The 26381-nt window shown below is 40.3% G+C and overlaps 1 protein-coding gene across 2 annotated transcripts in view; it reads right to left on the reverse strand.

Moving 5' to 3' along the window:
- Positions 1-26381, reverse strand: part of LOC149319346 (sodium/hydrogen exchanger 7) — a 63707-nt gene that overhangs the window by 28393 nt on the left and 8933 nt on the right. For both annotated transcript variants that reach the window (XM_089511521.1, XM_089511522.1), the window contains exons 2-7: positions 6818-7017; positions 5938-6015; positions 2741-2817; positions 2220-2332; positions 604-709; positions 235-376 (exon numbers count right to left, since the gene is read on the reverse strand). In XM_089511521.1, the coding sequence (XP_089367647.1) occupies positions 235-376; positions 604-709; positions 2220-2332; positions 2741-2817; positions 5938-6015; positions 6818-7017 (716 nt within the window). The remainder of the gene's footprint in view (positions 1-234; positions 377-603; positions 710-2219; positions 2333-2740; positions 2818-5937; positions 6016-6817; positions 7018-26381) is intronic.

Consider the following 26381-nt stretch of genomic DNA (forward strand, 5'->3'; position numbering starts at 1 on the left):
AGGGGTTAGTCATTTTGTTGCTCTTTTATCCAAGTAACTAGGAGCTGTAAACCCTTGCACTTCTATTTAAAATCACTCATAGATCTTCCTATCAAGCCAAAGGTATCATCTGAACACCCCTGGCCTATAGAGGGAAAATGTAAGGGAAACATAAAAAGAAATGCTGCTTCTAGAAGGAAATCAGTAACTGGTCTGCAACCGTCAACAGTCTGAAGGTGTTTTACAGAAGGATATCAGAGCCGTCACAATCCCTGTCACCACTCCCATCATGAAAGAGCCGCTGAAGATACCAAGGAAGACACCAACAGATTTAAAAAATGCTGCTGCATCAAATGCATGGATATTTTCTCCTGTGGGCTGATATGCTACAATGGAACTGCAAGAGAAGGAAATATAGTAGAAGTGAGCAAAATACCTATACCAGATGATCCATTAACAAATATAGTAGGAGTATTTCCCCTCACCCTGCATCTGCTCAGATACATCTAGGCAAATATAAACACAGTGGTCTCACCAAATCTAATTCATAAAACTGACAAAAATATCCATTTACTATGAACTCAACTTACAAATAGTACACTAAAGCACAAGTAATTTACTTACGAAGACAGTACAATAGCAACGGCATCATTCAAAACACTCTCCCCAAACAACAGAGCATAGAGATCAACGTCAGCATGAAGTTCGTTAAAGATTGCCAGAACAGTGACTGCAATTGAGAATAGAAAACAAGAGATTTAAAATTGCTCTTATGTAAGTTTTCTGAGAAAAGGAGAACCTGTTCTCTATATTTCCTATACAGAGAATATTCCCAATAGCAAAAATGTTAATCTGGGTAGGGGGTTGGTGAAAAGTCTTCCCCAAGGCTCTTTCCACACAGTAATTTTGGATGGGTTCAGGATATCACAAGGTAGCTGGCCCTTTGGCAGTTTCATATGATGAACATTAATTCTTTAGCATGCATGCTCCTGAGAAGATCTCGTTGTATTCTGTCTCCCTCACATGGCAAATACCTCAGCAACAAAAAAGACAGCTCAGGTTATGATATGGGCTATCCTGAGGCCAGAGAAAAATGAACTTATATGTCTGTGGGTTTTTCCAGAAAATGGTAAGCTGATAGTCTGGGAATTTTTTTCACTGCCTTAAATACAATGTAGTCTAACTGACATACCTTTAAATGCCGACTACATCTATTTTTCTTACACTGTTTGATTAAACTTATGTTGGTGGGGGAAGAGGCATTGAGAATTGTTGACACTAACTTTGGCACACATAACTAAGTGTGCATGATATGTCAGGGTTGTCCAGGCACCTATCACTCCGCAAATTATTGTTTCCAAGCTATGGGTAAGGTTAAACCTGGCTCAGCAAGAGATCTTCTGATGCTTTCTTGGCAAGGCAGTACAGACATACCTAGCACCTCCCACATTGTAAGAAATACCTCAGAAGGGGGCATAAGGCCTGCGTAAAGGATGGTAGGAGGTGAGAAAAATTCCTACGTCACTACAACAGCAAGACTCTTCTCCCTTTTTTGGAATCAGAGGTATCTAGTTCTACTAGCTCTGAGCAGCCACTTGTTTCAGACATAATAATAAAAAGTTGTCTCCACTGGAAATGTTGATCACTTAACATGCCACACCAATGCTATAGTACCCATGTTACATCTACTTTACAGAAAAGAAGCCCTGGTAGCACAGTGGTTAAATGCCAGTACTGCGGCCACTCACAAATCACAAGGTTGTAAATTCAATCCCAGCCAGGGGCTCAGGGTCAACTCAGCCTGGCATCCTTTCAAGGTCATTAAAATGAGTACCCAGCTTGTTGGGGGCAATTAGCTTACACTTTGTAAACTGTTTAGAGACTGCTGATGTGGTATGAAGCAGTATATAAATGAAGCAGCTTTTGCTATAAGCGATTCTGAATTCATGTGGCATTTCAAAATTCTGCCAGCAGCCACACTTCGATACATGAAGAAAATTACTTCTCTTACAGATGCATTTTTAACTGAACCTCTCTCACTTTCAAATGAATAATTATCCCATAATAAATATTATGCCTTAAAAATAATAATTAGTTGCTAAATAAGAAGGAAGACACTAGCCTGACACTAGTATGTTATTTTTTTCAATATGTCTTAAAATAAAGGTTTTTAGCTGGATTACTAAGAGGATCCCTGCAAAACATGTTTACTCTTTTAGATGAACAGCTGGTGTTTGTACCTGGATCAGTAGCAGATATAATGGCTCCAAAGAAAAGACAATCTGTGTAGTAGAATTTATCTGAGAGTTGTCCCACCAGCTTCATAAGTTTTACAACACCATACATAAGATTCCTGTGGGGTAGAAGGTAAAGGATGCAGCAAAACATGTTTTTGAACTTCTTGAAACCAGGTGATTCTGGGACTTATTATATTGTCCATTTTGTCAAAGCTTATCCTATGTATATTTCTCTTCCAAACCATTTTACTGTTGGTAGATGTGTAACCCACTGTGTGCATGATGACCTGAAAGCAAGAACCACTGAGTCAAATGGGACATTACTCTCAAGCAAGATTATAGCTTTAGATATTTGACTAAGAAAAAACCTGGAGTGGGAGAGATGCTATGCCAAGACTATTACATGGCATTTGTGTGCAAGATAGATTAGCCTAATTATTCATGCTTGAACCACTTGACTTACATGATAAATGAGCCAAACATTATGTTCCACAAGACTCAATGTGTTACAAAACTCAACTCACCCAATAATGAAACAAGAAACTGCAGTTCCCAGGAAGGCATAAGTCAGAATAGAACCCAAATTCCTGAAGAAGTGTCTCTACAGAAGAAAAATATGTTACGAATAGATATATAGGTTTTTAAGAATTTCTTGCAACTACAAAACAGGATGTAATCGTTTCATTAAGATAGTTGCCACATTCAGCTTTAAGATATATTCTGCTTGACTGATGCAATCCTAAAACAGTCAGAAGACTGATGTCAGTCATGTCTGAATCATTTTCTGATTCAACACAATCAGTAAGGACCTAACACACACACACACACACAAAATGATGGCCAGGAAACCAAAGATCTTGACTATTCAACACCACAATGTCTTAAAGAATCATACACACACATAGCTAGATGATAATGCTAGTAGAAACAATGTCTTAGCAAAGGTTTTGTGGACAATCTACTTTTCAAGAAAGAAGGGCCACAAAGAGTCTAAACAGCCCAAATGAGGCTCCATTTGTTGGGATATTTATCAACTGCTTTTCATCAACAGGTATCAAGGTAGCCAAACATATAAGCAAACAGAAAAAGACAACTAAAAAAGTTTTAAATTCAATCATATAACAAGAGAAAAAGATAGTTAAAATACAGTAGAACAGAATGTCCAACACAAAATGCCCTGGCAAATAGAGACACTCTGTCCTGCCATAGAAATAATTACCAATATGGCACAAGTTATATCCGTAGGAACAATGTGTTTGACAAAAAGAGTTATTTCATTCATTGTCACATAATAAACAATAGGTACGGCTCACCTGAACGCCTGAAGACACGGCCAAACTGTTATACAAAGAGGTATTTGGCACTAAAGCCAATCCATGCTTCAAAGCAGCGAATCCCAATGGGTCTACTCTATACACCTTCGAAACCTTAGATCACTGATAGTGAACCTTTTAGAGACCAAGTGCCCAAACTCAGTGGCATTCCTGCACCAGTGTCACTGGTGCTGGGGAGCAGGACTTCCAGGGATGTGGGACTTCCAGGGGTGGGGTGGGGAGCAGGGGCAGACTTCAAGGGTGGAACCTCTGGGGGTGGGACTTCAGGGGAGGCACACTCTCTCAGCCTCAGGCTAGCAATAGCAATCCCACCTCTGACAAAACACCAAGCCACTGCCACTTCCTCTTCCTCCTCCTCTTCCTCCTGCCTCTTCCCCCTCCTCATCTCCCTCAATCCTCTCATTGGCGGCTAGAGGCATGGGCCGCCACTGCTTCCTCTTCCTCTTCCTCTTCCCCTTCCTTCCACCCTCCCTCCCAGCTCTCACTGGTGGGCAACAGGTGGCATGGGACTACTGCCGCTCCCACTGCCATCACTTCCTTCTCCTCCTCCTCCTCCTCCTCCTGCCTACTCTCCCTCCCTCCCTGCTCTCACCAGTGGCAACAGGCTTGGCTGCCTACAGAGAGGGCTCCATATGACAGTTTTGGCACGTGTGCCATGGCTGCCCTAGCCATTCCTGGCTAACACCGCAGAAGGGAAGTCTCCATGACCTCTGAACAGAAATCAGAGATGGGGGAATTCCTCTCCAGCTTTTAGTCAGAACTTTCAGGAACTTCACTTTCTGTTTAGATTGTCCACTCAGGAAATGCAAGAGCAGCATGAAATACATTAACAACCAGTCCTTCAGAAACTAGTCAGCTTCCAAGGTCAGGACCTAACTGGCTCTCCACACACTAGATAAGCGAACATGGCTTCAGTTGTAACATCCCTCCCTGATGGTAAAAAGGAGGTAAAGGAACATCCCAGGCTGCAGCACCAGCTAGGAGCACCCACCAGAATCCAGTGACATCAAAGGCATAATCAAACCCTGATATAAATCCACTCCTGAGGAAGGAGATGAAATCAGCCTGATATCTCACATCAGTTCCCTATCCTTGCTTTAAAGTTAAGCACAAGCCATCTTGGACTGGGCCTGGAAACAAACATGCAACCACTGCAATTTTTTTTGAACTGCCATAATCTGATCCCATTCGGGTGTACTTCTTTAAATTCTAGCAGCCCCATTTCACACTATCTGAAGCTTTCAGTTCATGTTCAAAAGCAGTCATATGTGCAATGCACATATGTCTGAGCAGGAGATTATAAAAGGAAGGGCCTGAGCAGAGTAGTCTGAGAAAGAGATTATCAAAGGGTGGGCCACAGTGGGCAGACTAGCTCTCTCCAGGAACAATTACAGCTGGTGAATCAGACAATGCACTAAATCACTGTGGAAGGTTAGCCTAGTCTTCCCTATTGTGGTCAACTATGGAAGGCAAGGAGGCTTGTGGAAGGCTGAGGGCCACATTAGCCCCCCCCCCGCCCCCCAGAGACATTGGATAACTTGCAGGACACACAGCAAAAGTGTTGTAGTGCTCAGCAGAACCCATGCCCACCCCAAAGTTACTTCCAGAAACCTAATCAGCAAATAGGAGTGGAACCACAAAATCACCAGATTACCTATTCCAAAATCTGAGATAATAATCCAGTAAAACACCATGATTAGTGAATATATCAAAAGAATTAATAGTTTTCAGCTACTGATTTTATCGAGAAGCTTGTTGATTTGTGTGTGTGTCACTTAAGCTATAACAAAGAAATAAAATTTATGATGATGGGCATATTTGAATTTTTGGAAGATGAGGTTGCATCCATTTGGATTAAGGGAGTTCATCCAAAATACAGGAGAGTACGCTAATTACTTTGATGAGAACTAACATTTCCCCTTCTGCAGCTACATTATATATATTCAGAGGGAGCCCCATGGAGGAATGCTGGAGCCAATGTGGACAGTAAGCTGTGGAAACCTTGCAACACATAGTGCTACATTGCCTCTGTTCATCTTGTTCTGTGAAATGCATTAAAATAATATTGTCTTAAGTAACAGAAGCTGAAAGGTGGGGTATATAAATAAATAAATAAGCATGCAGGGGAGAAGCATTGCAATTTAAAACCAAGCCAGACCAGTATGTCAAATATCCTAAGAAACAGCCTGCTCTGTAAAATCCTCTATATAATACATATAATACATATTACAGCATATGTGAAGTTGAGAATGGAAGAGTGGTAACAATAATTCATCTAAAGGTATGGCTGCACTCAAGAGGGTAATAGTATAACAGAGTGAGAATCAATAACACAACATTATCAAAATATGCATCAGCAAAACCAGTGGTAAATGTTTCAGGATTACCTTCTTCAGACTATAACCAGCATGGAAAATAATGGGAGGCAGAAGAATGTTGAAAAATACTTCTGGGTCAAAGGTAACCTTTAAGAAAGAGAAAAAGAGAAATATGCACATTGCTATCAAACAAAGTTTCCAGGTGCAGTTTACATTTAGTTTTCTCAAGGCAATCTATTCCAATTACAGTGGATAAAGATCAATGTGTCATGAGAACACATGTTGAACTGAAACAAGCTCTAAATACATTTAGTTCCCCATGGAGAGATAATTTTCAAGTGAGTTTCACTGCCCAAGTTAACTACTTGACCCATTACAAGTCATATTTTTCCAACCAATGTTATATTTAGCATGGATTCCTTCAGCAGCTGAGCTAACAGCTGGGTGTCCATTCACAAACTAATCAAGTTGAAGAGAGACAATCCAGAGTCACACCTCTGATATCCTTAATTGGTAGATTGTGTAGTTAGCCTTGGGGAGCTACTCTCTGTATCTATTTCACAGTCTATAAACCAAGAACAGAAGCAGTCGACCTCATTTTGTTGTGAGGAAGAATGAGGGAGACTGATTTTAATATATTGTCCTAATGCTGAGATATTGACCTCAGCAGGTCAGGCTTCTATGATAAAAGAAGAAACCCTCAGTTGACTCCCTTTTAGAGCTATGAAATTGCCACAACAGACTCAATAAGTGTTCATTCTATCATGTTAAGAGCAACAAAAACTATATATTGTACATGCGCGCACACACACACGCCGTGAAACAGCAAACATAGACATAATAACCAACATGCATAATGGGACACATTGAAAGACACCTATGGAAAGAGAACAGCAGAAAAACAAATGTTTGAATAGAAGGTCCACAGTTAGCAAAATGTAGCCCTCACTTTTCGCAACATGTCATTCTGTTCCACATTGTGTATTTTTCCAGGGCTTATTTCTCCTTTTAAAGTGTACTCGAAGAACTTCCCACTGATGTTGACCAACAGGGTTGTGAAAGCCCGATCCTCCTGGGAGCAGCTGAATGGCTTATCATGACCACTGGTAGGAGGTATGCCATACCTCAAGATCACTCCAACAATCAGTCCTGAAATACAGATTTTAATTCATGCGTAAGTTACATCCTATAAAGCACATATAGTCTTTTAGCATGGTTCCCCCTACCAAAGATGGCTGCATCTCCTATAAACTGACAAAATGTGAAAATCCTTAGCATTTTTATCATTCATAAGCAGTCAGGCAACTAGGCATGAACAAATTCTCCTTCTTAAGGAATGGTTATACAGTACTGTACTACAGAGCTCACAAGAGCTACTTTTTTTGGAATAGACCATCCAGGATCCTCCAGCCAGGGTTCCTAATGGTTTAGCTTAGAGTGGAAGATGGTCTTTTGTGGGGTGGAGCTTTTCAAAAACCACTGCAAGACACAAAACCTTCTCTGATGCAAACAATCTAACAATATAGCTTATTATCCCCTCAAAAAGCAACTACCCTAGAATCCCAGAGCACTGTCTCTCCCTATGCTGCTATCAGAGACTCCAGACACCATTTCTGGGGCTTTCCTAAGATAACACAAGCAGCACCTTCCAGCTGTGTATATGTGTACATTTTGTATAAGCAGAACTCCCTGCTTTTCTACAAAATTACCATTGCACTATGTGACATCCTTTATAGTCAGTGACAGAACTCAAGCTGGCCTTGGCTCTGAGATGTACAATGATAGATCAATAATGTGTACAGCACAGCATTCCTGTAGAAACCCTAATACTTTGCCAATCTATCATTTAAATTCATTTGTAGGAAAGCAGGAAGCTCTGCTTATACGAAATGTAGACACATACGCAACTGAAGGTGCTGCTTCTGTAAGGTTTTTTTTAAAATGCTCCTCTCACATGGGTGTCTCAATGGTCTCGCATCTGAAAGATGATATCTCTCCGTATAAACCTGCCAGAATCTTAAGATCTGCAGAGAAGAGACTAGACTAACCTCTGGCTTTGATTTTGCCAGCAGGTGCTCTTAATATGTAATTGCTCACAGGGAGACTTCTGATTGGAACGTGTGCTTTATTTTTAAAAAAAACTTTATATACTTTAAAAATAATTTTATTCCATCTTAATGCAGTGGTTTTAATTGTTTATAGTACTGTATTTTCGGGCTTTAATTGATTCCTTTTGTGAGCTGCCTTGGGTTCCAGGTGGCATATAAAGGAAATAAATCTGGGGAACAGATCAGCACCACATCTGTTTTGCTTCAGGTGATTCAGCAGATTCTGATGATCTGATCATCCATGAAATGTTTTCATCATGGCAATTTTTAGTAGAAAGACTATCATTGAGCAGAACTGTATCCCACCAAAAATAATCACAAAATGCAGCGATAGCTCAACAACCCCCCTCCCAACCTTGTTTTTAAAGAAAAGAACAGGGGTTCAACCTTATTTCACTAAGAAGCATTTTGAGAGAAAATAACAGTGAGCTACATATATCACAGATGGAAACTGAAATAATGGTCTTGAGGGAAAACAAATAGCAAAAAGCACAAGCACAAACAAGTGGAACAAAAATAAAGTACAGCAAGGGGGTGTAAAGAAATCACAACAGCAGAATGGGAAAACCTTGGTGCTTTACATTACCGAGGAGAGAGATCTTCACTCATTGCCCATGTTTGACTCATGGAACATTAATACACTGGCCACAGCGATGATCACAATATACAACTAAAACACACATTTTGAAAGGTGGTATCATTCACTCTTACATCTCTCTTATTCTTCTACCCACCCCAACAGTCATGAACATAACACAGTTAGAAGTCCACTCTCAAATTTATTCAAGTTCAGTTCTCAAGATCCAAGGTAAGACAAAAGAGGATACAATAACTTACTTGGCTGATCAATTTCTGTTTGTTGTTTTTTTTTAAAACCCTTCTCTATTCAAGTACAAAGGCATTTGGATTTACTATCTCAGTTCAGATCCCGGACATTGTTGTCAACCATACTTGAACCAGTGCTCTGTTCTTTCTCTTACAACCCATCCGGTGTATTGGTTACCTTAACCAAACATTTAAATGACTGGCATCCCTCCCCTCAACAAATGCATTGTTCTGCATATAACCTGGTCAGAGGTGATAGAGGTCCAGTGATGTACACCTTCTGAATATTCACTTCTAAATGTTTATATTTTAAGAGAAAACCTCAAGAAAGCAGCAAACCATGAAACAGCACAGCTGCAACTGTGTATCCACAGGGATCCTGGAACCAAACTCCAGCAGATACCAAAGGCCCATTGTATAAGTTTCATCACCAAAATGAAAATTATCAGAAAAGTGAAGACTGGCGAAAGAGAAAAAGTCATCCTAGGATGCATTTTGGAAGAAGCTTTCAAGTGTTCCCTAGAAGATTCAAAATGCTTGCTTACATAATGCTCTTACTTGATCTGTGTTTCATATATTACGTGTGCACATTGTTAGTGTTTATTAAAAAGTGTGCTGAAACATATTGGACTACTCTTGAGTTTTTTTTTGGTGGTGTGGGAACCTTTGACAGTATCTCCCCATATGAAGGTTCCCAAGTTTTAAGATTTTCAGGAAGACTTTCTTTCAATCCCACCACCATCACAAGTGCACCCCGGGTAGGATGTGAGAGAATGCCTTTTCAGTGGCTGCTCCCACCCTTGGGATCTCACTTTCACAAGAGGCTATACTGGCCCCCTCCCTGCTTTCCTTTCACCAGCAGGCAAACCCCTTTTTTGTTTAAGCAGGCTTTTAACAGGTAAGCAGGAAAGCTTCTGAGTGGAACGTGTGTTAATTTATTCTTGAACTTGTGTATTTTAAATGATTTAATTTTGTTTAATGTGTGGGTTTTTAATTGTTTTCAAAAATGTTATTGTTAAGGTTTTTAAATTGACTTTCCTTAGGAGCAGCCTTGGGTCTCACTTTGGGAGAAAGGTGACATGCAAATTATAAACATAAATAATATCTGTATCTATAGCTATATCTGATTTTGCCTCTGGTTCCAAAGTTTCTGTTAAAGATTTAAAACTCAGGAAAAGTCTACTATGTTAACTGAGTATATCTATATTTGTACTCCAACACATGTAGGAGGTACATCAGATTAATAATAGCTTCCATACAGGTCTGTCAATGGTGTTACTGTGATTTGGGGTCCCAGTAACTTGGAGTCAGGAAACATGCCTACATGAGAAACTGAAATTGTAGAGAAATGTCAACATATTTTTCAAGGCAGATACATGAAAGAATAAAAGATAAAGCAAGTTCAATAATTTGTCTCAGGCAGCTGGAGGAATGTTTTAGCTTTAAGGAACCTGGAGGAGGACATGCCATCTCATAGAAATGTAAGAATGGGACCATTTGTCATATTCATCCAGAAAGATTCAAAGACCTATACTGAAAATAATGCATCTCCCTTACGAGTTAAAAAATTTGTGCACGTGCCAAACCTAAAATGCTACAATAAATCCAAAGGAATAAAATGGCCAAATCAAAAAGTTTCTGGAGGCATGTACTGTGCCATTAATCATATTCTACTTTCTAGCTATACTTCTGGCATGTAGCAACCATAAAATCAGAAGAGCTCTGCCTCTAAAAATAAAGCCCATGTAGAATAAGTGATACACAGGTGTAACAGTCAGGTAATAGCTTAATGATGCTAAGTTGGATAGCAGATGGAGAATTAGCTATGAGCAATATTTTCCTGAACCCTTTAGGAGGAAATTCTATTTCCAAAAGAGAAATGGAATCATAAGTGGACGTTTTCAACCTTAAAGGATTGATTCTGATTCCTGAAACATTTTTATGACTACAGCTAATATGTTCAAGCCAAGGATCTTAGCAGAGTGAAAAACACAGTATGACTTAGGCCTGTTACAGACAGCCAAAATAAAGCTGCTTCGAGTCACAGTGAAGGTATGGTGTTTCAATGATGCATACGTCCTAAGAGTCCAGAAGCCACACCAAAGCCACGCTCCAGTCCTTAGGGCTGGAGCGTGGCTTTGGTGTGACTTCTGGACTATTAGGATGCATGCATCATTGAAACACCATACCTCCACTGTGACTCGAAGCAGCTTTATTTTGGCTGTCTGTAACAGGCCTTAGAATCTAAGGCCCGTTACAGACGGGCCTATAGTACGGACTGGGTCTGTACTAGGGTTAGAAAGGGGCGTCACTTCCTGACGCCCCTAACCCTAGTATGGACCAAGTCTGTACAAAATGGCGGCGCCCGTTCCACACAGGGGCCGCCATTTTGACATAGCAGACATGTTGCGTCCACACGTCGCGCAACAGAAGTGACGTCGCGAGTGTGCGACTAGCGCCTCACAGCACCAGTTCCGAGGCACAGAAAGAAGCGCCATTTCGGCACTTCTTTTCGGCTGCGTCCGGGAACCGTGCGGTTTGGCCGCTGCGGTTCGTGGACGCAGCAACTGGCGGCGGTGGCAGAGCACCCTTCTTGGGCGCTCTGTAATGCGCCCTAGATTCATAGTTAGAAGAGACCACAAGGGCCATCCAGTCCAACCCCCTGCCATGCAGGAAATCTCAATCAAAACATCCCCAACAGATGGCCATCCAGCCTCTGTTTAAAGACCTCTAAGGATAGGGTTGCCATAGCGCCGGACCTCCAAACCGGGAAAAATGTAGGACAAAATTTTCAAATGTAGGACACACAAAAATGTGTCCTACATTTGAAAATTATGTCCTACATTTTCCCTCGCGATCGCAGCGGGGAGCGGAGGCCAAGCAGCGAGGGAAAGCCTCCACTTAAGGAGGTTTTCCCTCCCCGCCTGGGCCCCGGGCCTCGCCGCGATCGGAGGCCAGGATCGGGGCCTCGCCTTGTTCCTGGCCCCCGCAGGGACCAGGAAGGAGGGGAGCAGGCCGGCGGCGATTGCCGCGGCCTTGCCTCGTTCCTGGCCCCCGCAGGGACCAGGAATTAGGCGAGGAGGCTGCAGGGAGGCGGGGAGGTTGGCGCGGCTGCGCCCAAGAGGCGCCATCTCCCTGCAGCCTCCTCCGCCCCACGCCTCGCTGCCCTCCTTTTCCTCCGCGCGGCCATGCGCGGTGGAGGAGGAGGGCAGCGAGGTCCCAGGGTTGCCTAGCAACCCCGCTGCGACTGGGCTTTTCCCAGTTTTTGGCGGCACCCGTGCCGTGACCGGGCAGGTGCTGCCAAAACCGGGAAAAACCCGGTTGCAACCGGGTTATGGCAACCCTATCTAAGGAAGGAGACTCCACTACACTCCAAGGGAGTGTGTTCCACTGTCGAACAGCCCTTGCTGTCAGGAAATCCTCCTAATAGTAAGGGCTGTTTCACAGTGGAACAAACTCTTCTGAATGAGGACAGACATATTCAAAATTACAGTATAGCAGACTGAACCTAGAGACCTCACAGAAGTTGAAAAATGTATTTTCAAATCTTGAGGCTAACCCTATCCCATGGCTGGGACTGATGGTTATTTTAAAATATTTACAGGTAGCTGAGCCAGATTTCTTCCTCATCTCAGTCAGTAGTAAATGTCACTGTGAGAAGTAATCTGTTCCCACCATTTTCATACAATACAGCAAGTTTGCTTACGTTCATCATGCAGTTTCCCAATCAGCAAGTTACACAGTTTGTATGTTTCTCAGGTGGGAGGAGGAGAAAAGACAAAACAAGGACAACTACATGATGAAACAGCAGGGCTAGTAGAGGGATATTGGGTCCCTTGTTTAAATTTGGAAAAACAATTAAGAGTAAATAAAAGCTTTTTGTTCCACTCAAGAACACACACCATTTTAGATAATTTATAGACTTAGCTGTTACAGTTTACCCCAAATTAAAAATGAGAAGTTTTACGTAACTTGCTGTAATGACTGGGCCCTCCAGGAGGGCCCAGTCATTACACTTGCCAAAATATTTCTAGGCTTTCAAATTATGGCACAAAACTAAAATTCACCAGAGGAGAGAAGCTGTGGGTAAGAGAATAACCATTCGTTTAAGTCTGCACAGCAAACATAAGATGTAGGACTGAGAAGTTGTACCCCATGACACCAGTACAATCTCTGTTTGACTCCACTAGCAGTTTGGGCAAATTTACTTAGGGCCCATACAAACAGGACAAAATAAAGCTGCTTTGGATCACTTTGGAGGTATGCTATTTAAGTGATGCATGCATCTTAAGAGTTTGAAAGCCGTGCCAAAGCCAAGCTCCAGTACTTAGGATTGGAGCATGGCTTTGGCACGGCTTCTGGACTCTTAGGATGCATGCATCATTTAAACAGCATACCTCCAAAGTGATTCAAAGCAGCTTTATTTTGGCCTGTCTGTATAGGGCCATAGTCATATTTCTCTCTTCTATGTTGGTGTGCAACTGAAAGGACCTTCAAAAAAGTTACGCAACAGGCTGTCCACAAAACTGTATGTCATGGTAAGATGCACCATGTTTTAAACTGCCACAAATTTTGTCTCTTTGGATGCAGTGCACAGCTTCCCCTTTGCACTATAAGCTTTCATTTATTTTATTTAACAGGAAATATAAGTGGTCATTCTGACTGGGGAAAAAATCTTAACAGTCTTTGTTGACTTTCATCAGTGGGCATGTACTTTGAATTGTTTTCTGAACACTCACAGTTTGCTCTCCAGTATCAACTTACTAAAAACTAATAGTCAGGTGGGACTTATTTGACCCTAAAAAGTAGGAATCACTAAGTGCAGTATCGACAATATTTCCCTTGGCAAAAAAGCAACGCTCATAACATACAGATGGCTCCCCTGAAAGTTCTTGCTAGTAAGTGTGTTGATACACAACTCATGAAGCATGAGATGCACATCATGTCCCCCAAACTTTGCACACGCTTTGTGTGGGGATTTGTTTTCATGTTGGATATTAAATTACTAATAATGGTGCAAAGAAAAATGTTTAGCAAATACAAATCCATATATCATTCAAAATGGGACACTGTATCAAGCAGAGGCTATGCTTTGTAGAAAACACAAGAGGAAATTTGGTGGTTCCATTGCTCAGGACAGAATACTGGACTATTTTTTGTCTTCAAGGAAATCCTTGTGTACTTGTTTACATAAGATTTCTGCACAGAGTCAAGCTTCCTCTTTGTCTTAATGCCTTATTGTTTTTAGACAAATGTTGTCATAGGAAACTCATTCTCTGTTTCAAGGTCTGGATCAAAGCTAACATAAAAACACAACAGGTTAGGTTGAGGGCTAAGAGATTTTGCTACTTGACAGGAAGATCAAGATGGTGCAGCATTTTATGGAAAACCCAACCTGACTGGCAGAAAATATTTAATCATTTTCCCCCTATGTTCCCCAAAGTTTCCAGTTTTCCTGTTACTACGGGCCTGAACAGACAGGCCAAAAGAAAGCTCTTCGGGTTACTTTGGAGGTATGCTGTTTAAATGACATGCGCATCTTAAGAGGCCAGAAGCTGCGCCAAAGCTGTGCTCCAGTCCTTGGCAGCTAACAAGGCCAATGCAATTTAAGGCTGCATCAATAAAAGTATAGTGTCTAGATCAAGGGAAGTTAATAGTGCCACTCTATTCTGCTCTGGTCAGGCCCCACCTGGAATACTGTGTCCTGTTCTGGGCACCACAGTTTAAAAAGGACATTGAGAAACTGGTGCATGTCCAAAGGAGGGCGACTAAAATGGTGAAGGATCTGGAAACCATGCCCTATGATGAACGACTTAGGGAGCTGGGGATGTTTAGCCTGGAGAAGAGAAGGATAAGAGGTGATATGATAGCCATTTTTAAATACTTAAAGGGATGTCATGTTGAGGAGGGAGCAAGCTTGTTCTCTGCTGCTCCAGAGACTAGGACCCAGAGCAATGGATGCAAGCTCCAGGAAAAGAGATTCCGCCTCAACATTAGGAGGAACTTCCTGACAGTAAGGGCTGTTCAACAGTGGAACACACTCCCTCAGAGTGTAGTGGAATCTCCTTCCTTAGAGGTCTTTTAGCAGAGGCCCGATGGCTATCTGTCGGGGATGCTTTGATTTAGATTTCCTGCATGGCAGGGGATTAGACTGGATGGCCCTTGTGGTCTCTTCCAACTCCATTCTATGTTTCCCAAAGCTCACCTTAAAAGCCAGGCAGCTCTAGTGAGTAAAGAAGTTCTGTGGCATTATCCAGCATGATGTTGAAGAACAATTTATTTATGATGCATCTAACCCTCTCCCACAAGAGAGATGTGTTGTAATAAGCAGAAATAGGGTCTCTCCTTTGGGGTTCTGCTGCAACTCCTTGTCACATCACATGACCAAAACACACTGCAGAAATAATCCAGTTTAAGACCACTTTAACTGCCCTGGCTCAATGCTAGGGAATTCTTAGAACTGTTGGGTTATGAGACATTTACCCTTCCGTATCAGAGAGATCTGGTGCCACAACAAACTACAGTTCCCAAAATTCCCTAGCACTGAGCAGGGCAGTTAAAGAGGTCTCAGACTGGATTATTTCTGTAGTGTGTTTTGGCCCACAGATCACTGGCAGGAGGGGGCTGGATGCATCATCCTTCAGTACTTCAGTTGCAGAATTTCATGCGGTACAGCTGCCTGGCTTTTACAGTGGGTTTTAGAGGGCTGGATCAGGAGATGGAGGGCAGTCTCAATATTCTGGCTATATTTCCCATGTAGGATCTCAGTCACAGATTTTAAGATGGAGAGAGGTAAAACAAATCAAAACTATATTAAATGATTTTGAACATTAAACATGTGCATTTACTGGTTTGGACAAGATCATCAGGCCCCCAAAGGCTCTAACAACAACACAATGTAGTCTGTCATCCCAAAATAGACATTAACTGCTGAAATTTGAATGTCTTCTTAGTACCACCATCCTCTTTAATTGCCTAATTAAATATAATCCTACTCTCCTCCAAGGAATGGAAGGAAACTTATACAGCTCCCCTTACATTGTTATCATCACAAAAACCCTGTGAGGTGTTGAGGCTACAAGAGAATGACTGACCCAAGGTGAGCCAGGAAATCTCACAGCCAACCAGCTGTCTGAACTGGTGTCTCCATAGCCCAAGCCAAGCATACCACCCACTACTCTACAATGATTTTAAACTGCTCTCTTTTTGACCATGCAGTCACTTTGCAATCTATTGGTGTAACAAATTAATATAATATGGAAGGAAGCTTGAGAGAAATAGAAGCAGCCTCTTTTCATGGTAAGTTAAAATACAAATGTTTCTTCATAAGATACTAGGTAGCTAGGAGTGGGAGACGAGAAATGAGTGAAGCAAACACTCAGCTTTTTTTGGCATCAGTTTTAAAGGAGTTGTTAAGGGGGAGCTGTGCACAAGAGATAAAAATAATTCTTATCTTCAAGTTTAAAACTTCACTATTTGGAAAAAATCCAAAAGCTTTTTTTAAGGGTCTTTTACTGCTGCACTAAAGGAGCAGATTTCCCTCCAATATGCTGAAGAAAAAAGTTATTGCCCCCCCCCCCTTTACTTTTCCAAGCTCTCCTTTTGAGTGCAGTATTGGACTGGATGTTTGTTGTTTGACTATATAAAATGTTTGGTACCTAGATGCTATGCATGACTCACATTCCCCCCTTTCCTAAATAATTTGTACTCCAGTCCCTACTTTTGTCTTGTTAATTAAAACAAATAATTTGGGGTCCACTAACAATTACAAAGGCTGTATAGCTTATGTAGATTAGTTCTAAATAGAATAATTATAAAACATCTTTTAAGACATTTTACTGACTTCTTTTCTTGTCAACAACTTTATGTCCCTTAAAATGGGCTTTTCAAAAAGATCAGCAGATTTGGACATCATGAGCTTGATTCTTCATATGCAAACATAATAAATTTATAACAAACTGAAACCAAGTTGCCGTATTGGTTTCCACTGTGCAAATACCTTAATTTAAATCTCAACTTTTCTTGTTCAGTTTGTAATCATGTGGTTGCATACTGATATGCAATAGCCACTGTGCTCTAGGGATTAGAGCAGTTCCTATCATCAACTATATTTGCAATATTTGGTTCGGCCTTCTCTAACCCTTAGAATTATAGTCCACAGCATCCTCAAGCTCTAAAAAGGGGCCCTGGTGGCGCAGTGGTTAAATGCCTACACTGCAGCCATTCACTCAATACCACAAGGTTGCGACTTCAAGACCAGCAAAAGGGCCCAAGCTTGACTCAGGCTTGCATCCTTCCAAGGTCGCTAAAATGAATACTCAGACTGTTGGGGGCAAATTAGCTTACTTGTTAATTAGCTTACTTGCTGTTCACCGCTATGATCTTTGGAATAGCAGTATATAAATAAAACAAATTATTATTATTATTATTATTATTATTGTTAAAAAGATGGCTTGAGAGCTGGACTACAACTCTGGAGATCAAGGTTCGATTCCCCACTTGGCCTTGGAAACCCAAATGGCTTACCTTGGTCAAGTCTCACACTTTCAGCCTCAGAAAAATCCTATGATAAATTAAAAGGATTGTATGTACAGCGCTGTGTAAATTTACAGGGCTTTATAAATAAAGGATAATAATAATAATAATAATAATAGAGTCACCATAAATCAGAAATAAATTGAAAGCACACAACAACATCATCATCATCAACAACAACAACAGAGTGTAGACCTCAGACAGAAACCCATCCAAACCTCAAACACAAAGCTTACTGAGAATCCTCTGGGCTAACAGCAAGGCAAAGAACTAGTTTTGATTATGAGGATAATTCTCAGGGTGGCAGAGAAAAACAAAATGTAAAGAGCTTGAAAAGCTTATTTCCAAACTGAGTAATTAGGCAAGAGGATGATAAATGTATTTCCAAGTCAGCCATCTGTTTATTTCATTTCATCAAAATACACCTTGTCTCTTAAGAAAAATAACACTTCAAGGCAGCTTATAACAACAAAAGGTGCAGATGGATACATCAGCTCTACATGGAACATTCCTCATGGAAAACAGCTGTTAACATGAAAAAGCTCAGAATGAACTAAATAGCAGCTCATAAGACAGTAATCAAGAAAAGGGAATTGACAAAGATAACAAAAAGGAAAGAATATGCTCAGCCAAAGGTCTTCCTAAACACACAGAAGGGCCTAGGTGGCTTCCCCACTAAGCCCAGCTGAAAGCCAGACTAAAAGCAATTAAGACATAAATAATTTGTTTTATCCAGAAGCTCTTGAAGATGAACTGCCACCACTGATTGCATGGCTTGCTCAAAAATGGGCTATTTAATACTGGGATTTATTATTCTGGACAGAGAAGTTGTAAAATATTCCCCTTGCTGCCACCGCACACCTACACACCTCATCATAGCTTCCTTCAGCACCTTGAACCCTCTAAGGCTGCATCCACACTGCAAAAATAATCCAGGTTGATACCACTTTAACTGTCATGGCTCAATGGTATGGAATCCTGGGTATTGTAGACTGTTGTGGTACCAGAGGTCTCTGACCTAGAAGGCAAAATGTGTCCCAAAATGACAGTTCCCACAATTCCATAGCATTGATCCATAGCAGTTAAAGTGGTGTTAAACTGGATGGTTTCTGCAGTGTGGATGCAGGCTAAGAGATCTAATTTCACTGACCTATTTTTAAGAGCCAGGACGGATGCAGATAGTGTACAGGTAGTCAATGTTCTCCTAATCTGGACCAATAAAGTGAAGGTTTATAGTATGGTGAGGCACTAAAACACTGTTGCTGATCATTCTAAATGCCCCACCCTAAACTACAAATCCCAAGATACAGGATGTTGCTAATCCAGTCAAAGTAGAGTCATAGTGTAACAAATACGTTATGTGAAAGAGCACCAACTCAAGAGTGTGCCCTGCAATAAGCAAGTATCCAGACCCCCCTTGATATAGGCCTATATGCTTGTATATTTTCTTTTGCTTCATCAGCTTCTTTATTCTCTTGCATGCTAACTCCTCTCCACATAGCCTTTTCGGGTCCTATTTTGTCATCTTAACAGCATGCTTCCCACTCCTTTTTTGGCAAACTCTAGTTCCTTCAACATCTATCTTATTCTACAATTTTAAAGAAATATTTGTCCATCCCTTTCAAACAAGAGGTTCTTGTCCTGTGCAATGGGCATGCACTGACAACTGTGCACTTGCAGATGTTGATAACTGTAGTTCCCATAACTCCTTATCCTTGGCTATACTGGGTAGGACTGATAGGAGCGGTAAAGCAAATAATAATAACAATCATAATAGAATTTGCTTCTGTAAGATACATGTGATAAAACATATGTGCAGTATTCACAATCAAACTATTTTCAAATTGTTATTTCCTCATTTCCTTGAAGCACGATAAACTTGCTGTGTGCAAGCTACCTCTCCAGACAATGTTCCTTTGTTCCCACACCTGTCATGACACATGCATGTTTGCATGCGCATATGAGCATGGGTATGGAATAACAAGAGGAATTTAATATTTTGGTTGCAAACACTGTGTTGCCTTTTTATGCCTCAGCAAAGAAAACTCCCAAATGTACCCAAAGGGATTTTTAGTGCATCAACTTGTTTCAGAGATCATCATCACTTTATGCCAGTATACACATTCCAAGACATTCCCAATTAAATAAACACACAATGAGACAATCTGTCCTTTCATTAGTGTGGGAGTTCATCATTCCCTATTTGCACTTCATCCTTTACAGATGCTGTTCCCATCAATGGCAGCTTTCTTTTCTGTGATGGGCAAACAGCATTGAGTGTAACCATTAAAGGAAAGCATCCGTTCAAAATGGAATTCTAGAAATCTTTCTTGGGTTAAGATACGATAAAACAAACAGTGCTCTGACCAAATACGAAGACTAAAGATTCTTAATTAGATTGGTGCTAAAAAATCTAGTTACTTTTGGTTTGAACAATGTTTTGCTATTACCTTTACCCCACAGTCAAGTGTGTGATGGATTATCAGTAGAAACAGCCCAATTATTTTGGCAAGTATGTCACAAGGCAAAGCAATGTGGTGGAAATATTCCTTGTTGAAATAAAAAACTATAGAAAGATGGAGTCACCTTTGTCAGCCAGAGAGATGGTTTTTGAAATAAAGGCTTGGAGTTTAGAAAAACTAGAGCAAAGGAATAATGAGTGCGTCTTGACCTGGATGGAAGCTGGCACCAGTAAAAAAGACATAACATAAACTACTGAGATAAGGACATTCAGAAGCAAGGTTAGGAGGAAAGCCACTGAATTCCTACAGGAGGGGGTAAGGAGTGATGATGCAGTTTTAATGTATGCATGTATTTCTGTTCTGATTGTAAGAATTCTGTATGTTTAAATTGTAATTAGCCAATCAGGTGTATTGAAGAAGCTTCTTTGTCTTGAATAATATAAAAAGAGCCATTTTGTCTTGTTCGGGGTCTCAGCTTTTGGAACTTGAATTCCACTGAGTTCATTGTTTTCCTTTGTCGACAATTGGAAATAAACTTATGGATTTTCAATTACTAGGTCCTCTTGCCAATCCTATTGCTCTGCCAATCCTAGAAATTTAAGTTTCCTGAAATTTCTGTTACAGCAAGATAGGCCATTCCATGATATGCTCTAATGCCTTGCCCACAATCTACACTATATGATAGAAAAAGCCTTTGTTTAAAATGTTTACATGTCTTCTCTTGTACCATTAACCAAGCATTTGTCAGCTACCAGGCACTTCCTTTGAGGTTCAAATACTTTGGATAAATTCAGGAAGTCTTTTTATTACCCAAAGCATGTAAGGGTAAGCTATAAAATTAGTATAAGACAATTTGCCTAAAAGTCAATATCTTATTTTTCACCAATGTATCTCTTAAGAATTTTTGTTGATACATATTGATACAAATCTCTATTAAATTTTGTCTGAATGCTACCATTCAGACCCTCTGCTTGTGAATTACAGCCTTGAAATCAAAGAAGTGTATCCTGAGTAACTCTAGTAATATTAGATGTGCATACACACATGTGATAATTAAAGCTCTACATTTTTGGGCATGTTGTCTGTATGGAAAAAATCTGGTCCAAAAATATAAAATGTACTTTGTTCAGTAATTTAAAAGAAACTCTATATAAGATGATGTATATTTTTCTAACCCCAAATAAGTAGTCAGAAATGGCCTAGAATGTTTCAAATCAATATTGAGGATGTCAAGATAAGGAAAGCTCTTTTTTCATATGTGGTAGATATTTAAATATATATATATATATATATATATATATATATATATATATATATGCTGTCCAAATTAACATGGTTCTAAAGGACAAGCCAACTGAAGACTTTTTGAAAAACTGGAAACTGTTTATGGCTTTTTGAGCAATAAGAAATGTAGCCACATAATAACCTGTGGCTATAATTACTAATAATTTCAGTAGGATCTGAATTATTTAGTTGAATCTGTAATGGTAGAATAGTATATTTTTTCTATTTTTTTTTAATTACAACCAAGATTGCGGAAGGGTTTCAAAGCTCTTCTGTGTATTAGTTGCATGTCTTTTTTTTATGCCTCTATCTTTTTTTCTCTATTTCTTATCTTTATTTCCCCTCCTTCTTGTTTCTTCTTTGATTATACATTATTTTGGCTGTAAATTAATTGTTTGTGATGAAGATTAACGTCAAGAAATGTTTATATTTCTTCTTTCAACCAAAATTGGTTTTCAAGGTAAAATTTAATTCCTTATTAATCAACATAACGACAAAAATATCCATCAAAAATCAACTTAAAACAATATCATCTAAAATATCTCCCACCTACACAGAACAAGACGAATTAAACCAACCGGCCAGTTCTTATTACTTTCCTAAAGTTTGGAGAAGAGCAATGTTATATATAGTCTGGCACCCAAAAGATCATAATGGCTGCATCCTCACTGCCAAAATAATCCAATTTAACACAGTTTAACTCCAGTGGCTCAATGCTATGGAACTCTGGGAATTGTAGTTTTATGAAACATTTAATCTACTGTCAGAGAGCTTTGGTGTCACAGCAAACTACAATTCGCAGAATTCCACAGAACTAAGGCATGGCAGTTTGAATGGTGTGAAACTGGATTATTTCTGTGATGAGGATGCAGCCGATGTCAGCACCAAGCAAAGTATGCCCCCAAAGGGAATTTCACAGCCAGCTCTATCAAAGACCTTCCACCTAATTTGTGAAGGAAGATGTGTCTGCAGCAAAACTTCCACCCATGATCTCCTGCAGTCACACAGAGTTAGAAACACTGGGGAAACTACTCATTTTTCTCATTTTTGTTTAAAAGTCTGTCCCACCAATTAGTCTTGCTCTTACGCCAATAAAGCATTCATAATATCAAAACCAACACCCTGAACTAAAGTGCGAACTAGTGAAGCTCTAAGTGTTGGTGAAAATATATTAGTAGTCTCATTTATTAATTTAGCTGCATGGCTAATGTTGCCAAATACTTTCAAAAGCAGCTCTGTGTACAGTATATTACATGATTCATAATCCTGGGAAATACAACACAATATTGGTTAATGGAAGCAACACAGTATCTTCACCAGCCGTACTGGCTAAGAGATCCTCACAATTGTAATCAAAGTTCTTATCTGCCAAGCCAGGGGCCTATTCAGGTTCTCAGCTTGCTTCTTTGAACTACATATTACCCCATGGCATGTCACAATCCAGTGCCGGGGAAAGAGGCTGGATAGAAATGAATATGCAAATGAATTAATGGTGAAAACTCCTTGAGGCTTCAAAACCTGATCATCAAAGAAGGTTGCACAAGTCCCAGCTCTGACTAGACTGAGACCAAAACTAACTCAGAACCTCTCAGACTTGAACTGCTGCAGATGTGCAAAACAGCAGCAGCAGGATGGCAGTATTTAAAGTACCAATACAGTAACCCAACCCTAAGTCCTAAGTTTTTGGCTGGAGTATAGAGCGAAAAGTCAAACACTGATGCCACTCTGCAGTATAGCAAAGGCACCTCTATCTAAACCAGCGTAGTAGGGACCAATTTTGCTCCTGAGCAAACAGTCATTGGCTGTACGTACTTCCTTCCCCAGAGGACATTATCTTGGTTTTGACAAACCAAGATAAAACTGGAAACTCTGAGGGGCAGGGAATGCTCTCCACTCCCAGACCTACAGTAAATTCCTATGCCATATTTTAGAAGAGATCATCTGCCATTCTCTAAGACTTCCAAAAGCAACCATTCTCCTTATTCAGCTGAAAAAACCTGAGGGGCTGGATAGATTAGAGCATCCCTGCCATGCCACAAATGGCCTTTGTCACATGTAGCCCATAGAACATGTGATACCTATTTCTGATTTTAGCAAAGAAAGTAGGCAGTTCAATTTCTGCACTCCATGCACTCCATACTGAAATCTATGTTGGGGCAGGCATTTTTTTTTCCTGGTGCAAAATTCCCATGGACCATTGTTGTGGTTTCTCTTTCCAAGGGTATTTTGCTGTCTCAGTTCTGAGTGCAAGGGGGATAGAAACAAGAGCAGTAGCACAGCTGAAGGCTTGCATTTGGTTTACATACATAAAAAACAAAAGCATCAGCACCACCAGGAACTGAAACCATCACATACAGGCCATCTCATTTCATAGTAAAAATCCTCCTGAATTATCATCTCTTGGAGAAACATCATGTACACCTGTTCGATGTTAAACAAAATTTCAGGGGATAATTGTGTCATGGTTGAAATAACAGGGGAACTGAAGACAAATCAATTTGAAAAGGATGTAAATGGAAAATATATTATGCATAGTGGGAAGATCAAAATCATTTGTGTGTTCTAGGGGCTGCAGGTTTATTGAGGCTCCTTGGACAGGAAACAAATTGACCCTCATTTTGTGATAAATACAGTCTAATATAAAAAGAAGAAGGTATCAGAACCAATAAGACTGAGTAATTTTTATTTTAGCATGAGGTTTCTAATAATTTTTTTAATTATTTTAAAATGTCCCTGCCTATCAAAACTTCTGCCATGGCTTTCAGGAAAGTGGGCAAAAAGTATCCAGAGAAGATTCTTTTCAAAAACCTTTGCAGAGGGAAGACAGCAGGTGAGAGATTCATTAAATACTCCCATTCCCATACTTTGCAAATCTTCCTTGCAAATGGTTCTCTGCTCCTGCTTTGTACATTAGAAGTACATACAGGATTGAGATGCCTGCACTTTTCACCAGGTGTCTTAAATAGATTTTAATTCTTTAAAGTAGGATAATATACTGGGTTGAGACAGGAAGTGTGTGTACAGAAATAAAATACTGGCAATACAAAGGCATACCACTGGATGCTCAACTGTCAGTCAGTCACTCAATCTTTATTAGGCATAGAAAAACAACATGCATTTACAATAAAACTTCAGGATCATTATTAAAATTTAAGCCATAATCCTGTTGCCTCTACCAGAAAATTGGCCATTAACCTGGTAATATGTGGGTTCCGATCTTCCAATAAGTATTCCACTGATAACCCATCCAAACAGATATTCATTTCCAATAGTGTAACCTTCTTAACAATTTTTCCTTTGGAATTATATACAATGGACAAAGCAATACAATAGGATGGAGAACGTCTGGAGCTTGATCACAGTGACATACACGATTCAAAAATGGGGTCTGCAAATATCTGCCCCTAGTCACATTTGAGGGGTGTACATTCAATCTTGCAAACAAAAAGGCCTTCCTCGACACCAGCAAAGGGTTTGAATATAATCTGGAATCCTATCCTGCAAAGGGGGGATACCGAGGACTGTAATTTTATGAGCACAACTTACCTTTCCTTTTCTTATGCCCAACATTTATTGCCCTTCTCTTAACAAAAACTGAGAGCCTGGCATAACTTCCAGATACCCAGTGACTGACCAGTCCAGCCCAGGATGCACTCTGCTGGTGACATCACAACCCTCCAAATAATGGACAAGAAGCCCACACATGGAGAAATACGTCGGTTTCTTTGTTGCTGTTCAATATGGCATGTTTTCCATTTTTAAAAAAAATATATTCTTATTTTATAGGCCAAAGTATAAAATAAGAATATTAAGACAGATGAAAAAATACAATATTGCCGAAAAGATTAACACTTACCTAACCCCTATATGAAGTGTGCAAGCTTCTGCACTGGTCTATTGTGGGTGTGATATCACCAGCTAAGTGCATACTGAGGACCTGCAGGGAAAAGAGAAATGGAGTCGATCAGCTGAAGTTACCATTGTGGTGATATGTCCTTCAGAACAAACTGTGGGAGGCAGTTGGCAGGTGGACACACAGACCAAATGAGGCAGCACTACTGAAAATGGCTTCCCAAATCATCTAGCTTTTGTCAATAGGCCTTAGTTTTATTCACCAAATACAGGCATGCCTCAAGCCTTGTCAGCATGGGTCAAAAGGTCCGTTTGCCTTTTGTTCTGGTGTCTTCATGTTTCATTATGCATGTTCCAAACTCTGGTTCTGCTGCAAGCAGTCCAGGCAATGTCTGTTCTGCACTAGAATTAAGATTTAACAGCTTTAAAACACATTTTAAAATATACTTGTTACTCTGGATCTTCTAGGAAAATGCAGAGCCTTCCATTCCTGTCCGCTTTCCATATAACCATCCTGCTGGGCCGCCCAGTGCATCTGTTGAGGGTTACTCATTCTGAAATCAGAAAACGGCACCCAGCCATGTGGCCATCGCTGGATGCCTCATTCTGACCTCAGAAGCAAATGATCCACAATGACAGCCCAGCAAGATGCCCATGTAGAAGCCACCATGGCATGGAAACAGAGGGGCAGGTAACAGGGGGAGACTGGGATAACTGTGGGACCAGGTACTCCAGGCAGCCTGGAGTATCCCAGCCAGCGCAGACAAGGCATTAGTTAACAAAGGTCCAAAACACATTGCAGTCCTGTTTGAGACCACTTTAACTGTTCTGGCTCAATGCTAGGGAATGCTGGGAACTGTAATTTTGTGAGACATCTCTGTCAGAGAGCTCTGATGCCACAAGAAACTACAATTCCCAGGATTTCCTAGCACTGAACCAGGGCAGTTAAAGCAGTATTAAACAGGATTATTTCTGCACTGTGTTTTGGACCAAAATCTCTAACAAAAAAGATCCTTTTAACAGAGTATTTTTATTCCCACTTAATCCCACCTCTTTTCCTCCTTTTTCACTGACTAGCTCAATTTTTTTTTTAAAACAAGCAGCATCAGAATTGAGAATGGTGAAAAAGAGCTGGAGAAACAGAAACCTTTGGTGTTGGTTTGCAGTAGTATGTCTGCAGTAAACAATGCAATGAAACTTGAGCTGGGACAAAATGTATTTCTAATTTAACAGTTCTACTGTAGACATATATGCTTGTCTACCAGATGAAAGGTAAATAGTGGCTGTCCTGAGAATGCTTCAGTGAGCATGTATGAGCATCAAAATAGAGGAAAAGGGGGAAAGCAGAAAAGCCTGACTCACCAGCTACCCCTAACATACTGGTAGGAAAATCTATAAGTTTGGCTACCAAAATGGAAATAATAAGAAAGGCAGAGGCTGGTGAAAG

The sequence above is a fragment of the Sceloporus occidentalis genome, unplaced genomic scaffold, assembly GCF_023333645.1.
Source record: "Sceloporus occidentalis isolate IW3139 unplaced genomic scaffold, rSceOcc1.0.p SCAF_2, whole genome shotgun sequence".
NCBI lineage: Eukaryota > Metazoa > Chordata > Lepidosauria > Squamata > Phrynosomatidae > Sceloporus > Sceloporus occidentalis.